Genomic DNA, 12,636 nt, shown 5'->3' on the forward strand with positions numbered 1-12,636 from the left:
TCTCTCTCTCTCTCTCTCTCTCTCTCTCTCTCTCTCTCTCTCTCTCTCTCGCCTTCAAATCGAAATCGTCCTTTTGACATTCGTCAAAAGCGAAAGAAACGCATTTTATCGCTCGGTTTTAATTGATTGTCAGAGGAACGATCTCTTTCAAGCCGATCGCTTTATCAGAGTTATAAATGGCAGACAACACTGATCCTGTCGCTTGCGGTTCAATTGCCTCGCACATCTGAAAAACATACCTTCATCCTTTTCATTGTCGTCTTCGAGGTCCTCCGACAGATTATCATCCTCCTCCTCGTCGTCTTGAGAACGGTGCGACGCACCTGCCTCACTTCCAGACTGTTCGCCCACGCTTCCGCTTCCCGCCGTTTTTGAAAGATTTAGAACCGGGCTGTGACCATTGGAGGAGCCTGGAAAACACACAGACATTGCGACAAAATCAATTAAAGATACAATTCATATGCCTATCAAATATATAAAAATATATCTATCCAATATGTGCATGGTGTATATTAGAATCGAATTGACATCACAATGTATCCACTCGGTACGATAACGCTGGAAAGCGGCGTCAATCTTTCCCAGAGAACGTTCGGTTACGAAGAACGAGAAGCGCGTCCATCGACCAAACTGACAAGTTGATGGATTTTATTTACCGTTGCGCATCCCCCGTTTAGACGAGAACAAGCGGACTATCCACTCCCCGAATCTCCCCCGATCGCCCACCTACCCTCAATGCGACTACCTCTTTCTCTCTTTCTGCATCCCTTTTTCCTTGCTTCGGCCGTCTAAGGGCGCTCGCGCGCGTATTTGATATCCTAGTATTTTAATCCTGACATAGATAGATACTGTTTGGGCAACGGTCGTCGGCGCTGACGCATTGCTTCGGGCCACTCGTGATCTCACGAGTACTCGGAACGGATACTCGTATGTATAGTGAGACCAGAACGCCTCGGCCGTTCACACACGTACGCAGAGCATCATGTACCTCGTTGGCCACTGAAAGAGAAGGGTCGCGGTTTTCTCGGGTCTTCCCCGATGCGATCTAATGAATCGTACATCTTTTACGTTAAATTGACTTCTATACGCCGGTCGCCGTTGAAGGCTGTGTAAGTCTCAGTTGAAATCCATCGAGAGTCTCTCTTGCGTGAAATATAACTTCGCTCTCATAAATCTAATTGCATCAATATATGCAAATACGATTAATTTTTGCATTTATTTGACAGGTCGAAAAATACGAAACGTAGATAGAAATCGAAATGTGTTCCGGGACGAAGGTGGGCCCGTTGCGTAAAGAGTTCCATCAGACGGATTATAATATTATAGAAAATCAGAAAGAGATGTAGGGCCTCGTGACCAGACTGTAACCCGATATCGGACTTAATCTCCGAGATCCTGAAAATGCCCGGAACGCTCGTCGTTCGACTGCTTTGTGGACACACATACACGAGTCAAAAGGGAAGAATGAAAAGGTAGAAATATAGAAAACAACAAATACGCTTGGATTCTCGGATCGCCGTACCGTGCCGTGTCGCGGTCAAAAATCTTTCTGCGCCGCTTGACTTCGAGTCCGCATCGATCGACTATGTTCCATGGAGGAACTTTGACGATTAAGAATCTCGCGTTACATATTTAATCCATGACAGGCACTACAACAGGTAGGTAGGAATACGAGAAATAGCGTTAGAAACTGCCTACAACACGACATAACTCACAGTGTCCTTTTAGAAACTTTTTAGATATTATATATCAAATTAAAAAAAAAATCGATTTATTGATATCATTAATTGTCGATATTTGTATATTAATGAGAAATATCATATGTTAATTGCAAGTCATTAGTTAAACTAATGATTAAGTTAAATTAATTACAGTAAATGATGAATAATACCAGAGTTTAATAATTTTTTTATTATATGTAATCTTTGAATTCGTTTTTTTTTAATTATAATTTGTATGATTAAATTTAAAATATTACGAACATATATATGCATTGATTTACTTGCGTGATCTTACCATTGTGCGAGCTGAGATCCCTGGGTTTGTGGTCCAAAGCCAGCGCTCTCTCGGCGTCGCCTCTCTCCTCACGGAGCCTGCAACAAAGAAGAAGAGAGAAAAGAAAGGTTTCGTATTAATCTGAGGGATTTAAATCGACCGAGCGCGGAGGTGGACTCCGCCACTACGTAGGGTATTAATTAAATAATTATTCTAGTCGCTGGGCAAGGGATCCGCGTAGGAAGATAAGTACCGGTCTCACATCGTGACGGTCCTCGTCGTATCACTGTACACCGCGCATTATCGTCCTTAATCGCCTTGTCCGCCGCGACACACATCTCGCATTTATTTAACCTATCACGTGATGACGTCACGTATAAAAGAATCACAGCTTATGTCGCCAATGATAAATTAATCAAATTCATTCAAAAATATTCTAAGAGCAGAATATCCACGACGAGTGAAAAACGAATTTCCGAAAGCGATAAGTGCTCCTCTTTTATATTTTGTTTCGATTTCTTCGGACATCCCAGTTTACGAGGTCATTAATGCGGCGTCGCGGTTTTTCGCTCTCGAGCTATAAGAAATTTTTAATCTTAGTTTTATATTGTTTGACACTCGTGCCTCTGGATTCCATCTTGGTTTATCCAGAATCATTAAGATTTTTGTCTCGATGTTGCGGTTTGCATTATAAGAAACGAGCAAGGATTGCAAAATCGAGTAATTCTTATTATAAAATTGCGAAAACAAGTAAGATAAAAGCTTCGAACAAAATTACTTTAACGTTCCTTCAACTACAAAAGGCATAATTGATCCTTGTTGGCCGATTCCTCACAGATCGCAGTTAATAGAACAATTAAAAATAATTAACACTGTCGCGAAGAAGCAATCTAATTAATGAGGTTGCGTCTTTGAGATAATATTATCTCGCAGCAAAGAGAAATAATTTTCGAATAACAAAAGTTTCGTAGTACAAGCACTTTGGCTAAGGGACAGATTCTTTAATCGCGCGTAAAGAGTTAAGTGCAAGAACGACCCTCGGCAGCAGTGCCGCAGAAAAAGGGGAACGCCGATGCGGCTTTTATTGCGAAATTTATAGCGGAGGTCATCCACATAGTCGCGAATTTATTTTACAAGAAGTATATAGAAAGAGAGAGAGAGAGAGAGAGAGAGAGAGAGAGAGAGAGAGAGAGAGGAGAGAGAGGAAAAAGGGAGAAAGGCAAATGGATGTGTTCTTCAAGTGATTAGGTTCTTTCACCGCTGTATCCATTTCTCTTCTCTCATTTTCTTTTCAGTCCCTTCCCTTTTCTCTCTTTTTCTTTCTCACATACCTCTTGCCCTTTCATTTTTTTCACTCTTTTCGTACTCGACTCGCCAAATTATTCCCCGAGGTATACTTTTTCCGGCTTCGGTTCGGAGTTGCGGTTCGGAAGAGGAGGAGCGGGCGACTCTTTCGCACCTCGAATCGAACCGCGGACCATTAAGTAAGAAGTTAATATCATTAAACATAATATTGGGCGCATCTGGGAGCCGCAGAGCACTTACCAACCCCTCCGTCTACCCCCGGTTTCCCTGCTTGCCGCCACAAAACCCTCCTGTCTCAGACCCACACTTCGTTTCTGCACCGCGAACTCGGTCCCCCTCACTCTTCATCACTCCTACTCGTCCCTCTGCAACCGCTTCGCTCCTTTTCGCCCTCCCCCCCTCCGCTTGCCTCTGGCCCCCTCCCTACCCTTAATTTTTTAATGAGAAAATGCTTTCAAAGAGCCGGAGAGAAATACTGTGTCTACGAGCGATAAGTTACGGCAGTGTTAAGGGAAACGGAGAGAGCCTTTATGTGCGCACCTCGCAGGCCGCAAAATGTAAAGATTCCCCAACTAGGAAGAGTCAAGAAAAAGAGTGTTTCACCCTTGTGATCGAAATGGCCAGCATGGATATTACAAAAATTTAACTGTAACATAAAAGAAATAGAAAAGGGAGAAAAGGATAGAAAGTTCCATCGAGCATAACAACAGCTCGACAAAATATCGCTATTAAATGTTCGAATGGCGTAATGAATTAATTTTCATGATGGTTAAATTTTAATTGGTAATACGAGTCCATTAAGACACAGAGGCAACCGACTTAGTCCTGTACTTTTCGCGCGGTTTCATATCTAACTCTCTTTCCACGACGAACTCGTCGATAATCTGCGGGAGCAAAATGGCAATTGGGGGAAACGTCAGGAAAAAGACAAAGGAGCGAATACGAAGGAGGACGGAACGTGCGAGAGCGTAGAGTCGATTCATTTAGACGTCGCGGCCTCGCAATAACCGACAACGAACCGAGGTTATTAAATTTGTAATTAGTCGAATATTACGTTCGACGTCGCGGTGCTCTCTCCGTGTCTACACGGTTACAATTACGCGCCGTCCGCGCCATACGTATCCGCGTGTAGGTACGCGCTCGCGTATTCGCGTGCGCGAATACGTTAATACGGGTTTCATTATGCGCGCGTAATATGGCTCCTACGCTCACGGATCTCGACGATACGCGAATAATTAGTGAATCGTAGCCCTACCTCAGCCATACCCGGGGAAGAACTGTTTTTCTCGACGAGGAATAACGAGGCGCCGCATCCACCAGTCGAAATTACAGCCTCGTTAGCTAGAGAGGGAGTGTAGCTGAACGTTTATATTAAATTCGGTTGTGCTTCGTCGCAATTATTAATTCGTTGATAAATAATCGCCAGACTACTGCGAATCGTACCCCCGGATTTCGCTTACGTTTTGCGCGCCGCGAAACTAATAAGCTATGCCGAAAATGAAAACGCGCGCCCTTCTGTATCTTTAGCTTTAATTTTGAGTCGGTAATGATGGACTCCGCGGGGATTCCCTATCCGACCGACGTTCAGAAACGGCCGCCGCGAACAGCGGGAGTTCATTAAGAGGCGGCGAGATTTTCGAAGGCTGAGAGAGAAGAACCACTGAAGGATTTTGTAGATCATTTTGCGAAATCGGATCGCACTCGCGGATCCTTATAGCAGAAATTACTCGCTACTTCGCGGATCTAGCACGTGGAACGGTTATATCCAATAATGGATCATCCCCTTTCCTTCCCCCTATCATTCCCTCTCCTCCACCCCCTGGGATCCCTCCTCTTGGTCATATTTTTCCGATCGGAATTCCGGGGAGACGTATGTTTTTTCGGCCGCTTTGACGTTTTCGATCAAAACGGGACGCGCGCGACAAACAATGGGGAGGGATTTCCACGTCCACCAAACGCATCGTGCGCATAACGCATCCGATAATGATGATAGCAATTGTAATTTCGGCACGACAAAGGGCCTCTGTAAAATGGCGAAGGTATGTCCCCGCGCTCTTCGATCCGGGGCGGCCGTCCAACAGCTTTTTTAATAAACGATGCACGTGCCATCGGCGTTCCAGCATTCACATACGCCAATGAATTTTTATCACGACGCGTCGTCGCATGTCGCGGCGTGTAAACATTTTTTTTACCCTAAATCGCGAATCCCCAATTATTCGCGCGTTTATCCCGTTATCGAGTAACGGGAAGCCCGAACGTCGTAATACCGATCGACACACTATTACATTCAAAACTATCAGGCAACGAGACGAAAATATTTTAGGGACGTTGATTGAAATGAAAATTTTAATCACCGTCAAAAAATTTCAGCCTACTTTGCATATGATAAATTCTCAGAAGGTACGAAATAATTCATAGTAACAGAATTAAATAGTTAGCCGAGTTAAAAAAATACACCAGCTAATACTTGTGAGATTTCGTTTGTAAATTCTGTATATAAAATTAATTTCGTAAGAAGGCAAAGCGTTTACGCCGCGCGCGCATGTATCTTGAGGGTCGTTTCCTCGTAGATATTTCGACCAAGTCGAAATAATAAACGACTTGGATCTGCGAGGAGGGTCGTAACATGATCCAGAGTACGCGAGTTCTCCGAGTGAAAATTCCACCCTTAGGACCGTGACATTCGAGGCGAAAGGGGTTGCGCGACTCTCGTAACGAGTGTCCTCGTCCGTTGCAGACGCAATGCGATCTTAAAAGGGCTTCTTACCATTACAATTGTAATACAATGTTTTCTGAGGTTGTGTCAATAATCGTGCAAACTGCAAACGATATCGAAGCCTGAACCTCGTTAAATTATTCAATTATGAGTCAGAGGAAGACTTCGAATTCGCGATGTGCGTCAATTTTGCCGGAACTTGATCTAATTCAAACAAACGTAGGGACAAAGAGGAAAAATGGGAGACTTAATTCGAGAATGCGGCGAGATCATAAATTACTCCGAGAGATTCCCCGTTGACGTGATACAAGCGTCGAAACTCCGGTTCCTTCGCGCGAAGGGCGAATCGCAGGGCGATGGACTCGAATTACAAACGATGCCGTCGCCGGCAAAAAGGGTCGGGGGCTTCCTATCCTCTATGTTCTCCGTCAGATCCTTACAGATATTATCCGGCATATCGCGAGAGACGGACAACATTTATCAAACCATGCGCAACCCGTGGAAAGCCCTTTTCCTTTTCGATTTCAATCAGCGAATGCCAGACATTCCACAAACATCAATAGGGTAGCTGAAGTAAGACGTTTGACCCTCTGACATTAATTTCTGATTTTCTTCGCTTTTATTTCGAAGCTAAATCTCATAGAAAATTACTGCTACGTTTCAAGAGTACAATATAATCGTGTAAATTTAAATTTACATCGCAAATGATTAATAGTTATCTCTTTTTTCGTTTATAAACAACTATCATGTATTCACCGCGAAAAGTTTAAGCGGATTCCTTGACCCAAAACAAGAAAAAAATTTTTCGTAAACACGCGTCCGATCCTCAACAATAGCATCTGTACGATATTCGTGTAGTATGCCAGCGGTATTGAATAAACGCTGAATGTATCTCTAATAAACACTTCCCGCTTCGGAATTTGTCTATCGGAAAATAATCGCCGGTATTCGGCAACAAGAGCAGCGCTATCGCAAAATCCATAAACATCATATCGGCATTTTCATGCCGGATATAGTATCAAGTAACTGACGTACTGCACTGTACTATATTTTCAAGAATGCATAAAAACTAACGCTATACATGATCGTAGAAGCACAATAGTAGCACAATCAAAAACATTTTTATGACATTAAAATTTTTAAAAAATGATGTGTGCGACATTTTTTTTTTACGTCACTTATTCCAAGTGCCCCTCTATATTTTTTAAATTAGTTCTCACTTCTTCAGACCCTCGTCGTTTTGACTGATAGATCCAAGCAGCGGTTACGACGCAATCGTACACAGGCTACCGTAGCTAACTTCATATCAATCCGCGTATATTCGCCCTCGCGCCTTTCCACTCGTAACGAGTCATGATAAATGACACGAGGCTCGCCCGACGATTGAGATTAATTTACCAACGCGTGTCTCGCGATTGACTTTGACGTCTGCACACAATTCAGATGGTTTCCACGGCGGAAATCGCCCTGCTTTCACAACATCGCGAGGATCCATTCTCGATCTTCTACGATCCTCTGAAATTGACAATTCGAAACGGTGCAAAATAATAATGAGCGAGTGGTCGGAATCGCGACAACAACTTTGATGATATTACAAAGCCACGTATAGCTGAATATAATTCTGACAGTAGGAGTCGGCATTATTTTGAGAAATCGATACGTACAGCATCTTCGCATGAAAGGAAAAGGAGCGGAAGATCAGCAATGGGAGTGGGAGGGGAGATAGCCCCTCCTTTCGTTCCAACGAACCAAGCTAATTATGTATCCCTTGCGGAACCCCCGCGGACAGGAAATGAGACTCTCCCTGAGTTCCTCTATTCGCTTTGTATACACATATATATGTAAAAGGATACGTTCACATCCATGTAAGCGACATACGTGCGACCCCGCGATATACGTGCATATCTCCGCGCGACTTCGGGCCCGGGCTCGAAGTGGAAACGCAGTTGGATTAAGCCCGGCCGAAGGGATCAGATACTGACGACGGCGATAACCTCCGACTTTATCCTCGCGTGGGACAGCGGTTTAATTAGACAACGCCCAAGATTCGCCTAGAAATGTTGATTGAGCTAAATTGTTTCCTCGGGGGCACACACACCGTCTTCAATGTCGCACGGCCGTATTTTCTCTACGCTCGGGATACTAACCTACGCGTTCCGGGGGTGCTAAGGAGACAATGCTGATTAAGCGACGAGATAACCGGCTGTTTAGTCAAACGACTCCCGGATCGTTTCGACGACCCGGTCGTTTCGCTTCGGATTTCGACTGGGACATAGAAACCTTGTTAATTCATTCCATAGAGGACGATCCTGCCGGGAGGACTTAACATGAACGATCACAATAGTCTCTCGGAAGAATATATGCTGAATATTCATTTGTTTCGTTTAAACGGAAAATGTAAACGGATAAAATATACCATTGACGTTAGTTATCAACATGTCATGATGATACGATGCGCGGACAAGAGCGTTAATGTATAAAAAAAAAAATAGATTGCGTGATTCAGCAAAACTATAATTTATTACGCGAATTCAACATTCATAACTAAACATAAAAAGGTTTAATGATTCAATAAAGAAATCATGTAATTATCAATATGCTAATTCAACTAATTCTTTATTGCAATAAAAATGACTAAGGTAACAAATTTTCTTTATTACAGTAACAAAAATATGTTAGAATGTTTTAGATTGATTTTCATAGAAAGTTATTTTTGCTGTATTGACAAATTTATTCTACTTATTACAACAAATATGATTATCTAATATTGCTAATTTTATTCAGTTGTACAACTTTGCTTTAATATACAATAGAAAGCTGCTGGCTGTCGTACATTACTGCTGCAGATTTGCTGAATCAGAGAAGTTTTTAGTCGTTTTAACAAATCTATTTTTTTTCCTGCATGTAGAAGGTGATAACTTTCGAAAAGCGAGCGGATGACGCGAGAACGATCTTTCTGTCATCAGTCCACCGAGAATCCGGAGAGTACTCGTAAGTCGGAACGGCAGTTATAGTGGAAATAGCAGGACGGAATATAAGGTGGAGAGAGACTGAGACGATGTTATCTCTTTCGTTAAACACGACCCACGCAAGCTCCGCGCCGTTTCGCTTGCGGTTCCACTCGTCCTCGCGTGTACGCACGCAGCGGCCGGACCGATCGTTTACATGTGCTCCTACATGCGAGATAAGGAGTCCGGCTAATGTTGTGCGCCTCGACAAAACGACTAGCGTGTACTCGAAAATCTATAATCAACCTCCTGTTGAAGAGATCGATCAGAGGTATGTGCACACGCGCACCGACATACCTACCTCGTGATTTAAAATGTGTTACGCGCATGAACGTAAATCAAGATTTTTTTTTTTAAATATAAGAATTTTTTAAGTACAAAAGTATTACATGGCTCGTCAAACAATTGTTTCATCAAAAATTAATAAATTATACTCTAAGTTTAGAGTTATATATGAGAGAATCGACGGGATATGAGAGTAATCAGAATAACCGAATAATATTCTTACGTAACACTATCTCTTGTTAATATTTAATGTACTGTACAAACGACTGGACAGAGCGATAGCGTCAGTGGAGAAGATATTAGGTTTCCGTAATAAAGTGTAATGCGTAAGACAAGCCCCGAGTAGAGAAGCTCGTTAACAGATAGCACTTTGAGTGCACCGGTACTATGCGTCATACATCAGGAATGACGTTCGGGGGTATGCGAAGTAGGGGTGCCTAGAAAGGGTCTGAATTATGAAACGGACCCGCCCGATTCTCGAGGAATGTACCTCGTTGTCGTCGCTATGTACGTGTATGTATGTGCGTGTGTCCGTATGTACCAAGTAGCTTAAGCAACGCGTAACACGGCCAATTTGTATTTTAACGAACCGCTTTTTATACTCGCCGCTTTTACGGTCTCTCGTAAAACACTAGTGGAAATGAGAGAACGCCGATCGCAAAACTACGATCGTTACTCGATTCGTTCGTTTCTCTTCTCGTATTATTTAAGGTATATTAGAAAAAGACGCAGTCATGTTCCACGATCGCTGTCTTTTCTCTCCTCTTTCCTTCTATCTCCTCCTACCGTCTCCTCGTTTCACGGATGTGAAAGGGCGGCTTTCTTGCCGTGGCTGATCCACCCCGCGTTCCATCATCGCCCGCGCGAAAAAGCTTCGAGAGCATTTTTCAATTCTCCACGAAACTTTACGATAGGCATCTTCCCCATGAGAGAAACGCGCGGTCCGCACGAGAGAAACATTTGTACATAAATCTGAAAATTATGACCTACGCACCCTGCCTCCGCACCACCCCATCGGAAAGCATCGGGGGGCATATGCCTGCCAACGCGTAACGGAGAGATAACCACGGAGAGCCAACCCCTCGGTTTTCAGAACGCGACTACGGACGTACGCATGCACGCACGTACGCACGTGTGCATACGTACTGCAATCTTGGATACGTATGCGTCGCGACGCGGTTTCGTTCTGCCAACGTTGCCCATAAAGGCCGATATAAATTAGAATCAGTGGAAAATAAAAATCACTTTCCAGCAATGGGAAAGCCAATGCTCCGTGGATCGTTCGATTAAGGGCTATCGATGGTCGTTGCGGGATTTCTCTTTCTTTACGATAGAAAAAAAAAGATACACATAGAAAGAGGTCGATGAGGGTGAAAGGGGGGGAGGGGGGGTAGAAAGAAAGGAAGATAGAGCGTGATGGAGCTTATCGCGGTTTCGGATGAAGTCAATCTGCGGGGGTTTCACACCGCACCGAATCGCCAGGGTGTTTTTACCCCAATTTCAGTCCCTCGTGAACTTTTTTACGTGCCTAACCCGCCGCTACTTTCGTGCCATTTTCATGTGAAAGTAAGGGAGGATTCCGTTTCGTAACACAGAAAAAAAATCTTCGATACCCTTCGGTAAGTACTGTGTGTTTCGAAGGATTGTATATCCTCGTGAGTCTCATCAACTATTCGGATTTATATTGTACGAAGTACATCAAAGTTAGATTTTACAATATACACTGAAAAAAAGATGTTATATCAACAGCATTATCTTAATTGAAAATAATTTTGTTAATTTAGTAACGCATTATAGTAATCCATTAATGAATCAAATAAAATTTTATTAAAATAAGAGCATGATGTATTTGTTTCATTAATTTAATTTAATTTGATTTAATTTAATTTATTGCAAAGCTATATGAAAAAGACTACATGTTTACAGAGTAATAGACATAAAATTTAGCACATGTTGGTTAAGAGCTGGCTCGTAGATGACATCAGCGTAATCAAATAGAGAAATAACAATTGAGAAGTGAGGAATTTATTAATGGTATTATTATTATATATATATATATATAAAACATCATTTTTTCTCAATATGCAGAGAAATTAATAAGCATTTGCTGAACTGGCAGACTGTAATAATCCCGTTATTTCGAAAATAATCCAATATCTGACGATTATTTGTGTAAAAAAGAAAAATAAGAATTCCAATTGCAGCAAATAAAAATCGACAATGCCGACGAGCAGTCAGTTTTTAGGAGGAGGATTGTCGAAACTATCGACGCTATCGATTAGACAGTGTATCAGAACCACGTGCGCGCACATAAATAATTTCATTCCGATTTACCCCTTTTCGTATCGTCGCCCCGAGGCTCAGGGTAAAATGGGGACGAGAGGCAGGCGCGCGGAGGGGATTGTCGTAACATGGCGCGCGAGTCTCTGTTCGACATTTTCGACGACGATAAGTCGTTCGCCGTTCGATCGCTCCCTGGCTTTCCTGAACGCCTCGATGCTCAGCCGGCAGGCAAAACGCAAATAAACTCACGGATACCCCATTGCCACAGCCACTGATGCCGCCAGCTAACTCGTCGTACCTTGCCTCCTCCCCTGCGTATCCGGCAGAGTATATTCAAGAAAAATACACCGTGAGAAAAAATCGAAAGTCATAACGCGAGGGATGATCGCACGCGCGACGCGAGACAGCCTTTTTGTTCTCGCGAGACGGGCATATGGAACGGAAAAGTGCTCTTACTGATATATCGAGAGCCCTTTTTCGAATATTGAAACGATATCTTTTTCTAAGATCAGTTTTCAGCGACGCGTAGCGTCGTGATAAGTTTTTTTATAATCCACACTCATCGAAATTATTACCGATTCTACTTTTCACTTTTGATTAGTATTAATTTTCTCTTGAGGATTTTTAATTTTATATAATAGAGATTTTTTTGTACTTGATACATGTCTTTTTTTAGGAATTAATTTTGTTTTAAATACTTTTAATTTAATAAAAAAAATATTCTGATGTGAAAGTGATTGATATACAGATAATACACTGAAAAAACATTAAATTTTACTAAATATTTGTTTGAATAGTTCTAGATAAATATTTACTAAATGTAAACATATATTTATTTGATATAAAAACTGTTAATTTGATTTAACTGTTACTGTTTTAATTGAGTAAATATTTATTTTTTTCCAGGTTATATAATTTAGTTATTTTTTGTAAGTAAATGTTTATTTAATACTATTCAAAGAAATATGTATTAAGATTTAGTAAATTTTTTTTTCAGTGCACGGTAAACCGATCGTGATATTCCTATTTTGCTCTCTGGATGCG

The 12,636-nt window shown here is 42.1% G+C and overlaps 1 protein-coding gene across 4 annotated transcripts in view; it reads right to left on the reverse strand.

The window, feature by feature from the left end:
- The window catches only part of LOC108691004 (dachshund homolog 2), a 197,426-nt gene that overhangs the window by 69,486 nt on the left and 115,304 nt on the right, over positions 1–12,636 (reverse strand). For all 4 annotated transcript variants that reach the window (XM_018198601.1, XM_018198603.1, XM_018198602.1 and 1 more), the window contains exons 5-6: positions 2,017–2,093; positions 240–410 (exon numbers count right to left, since the gene is read on the reverse strand). In XM_018198601.1, the coding sequence (XP_018054090.1) occupies positions 240–410; positions 2,017–2,093 (248 nt within the window). The remainder of the gene's footprint in view (positions 1–239; positions 411–2,016; positions 2,094–12,636) is intronic.

This window comes from Atta colombica, unplaced genomic scaffold, assembly GCF_001594045.1.
Source record: "Atta colombica isolate Treedump-2 unplaced genomic scaffold, Acol1.0 scaffold38, whole genome shotgun sequence".
Taxonomy (NCBI): Eukaryota; Metazoa; Arthropoda; class Insecta; order Hymenoptera; family Formicidae; genus Atta; species Atta colombica.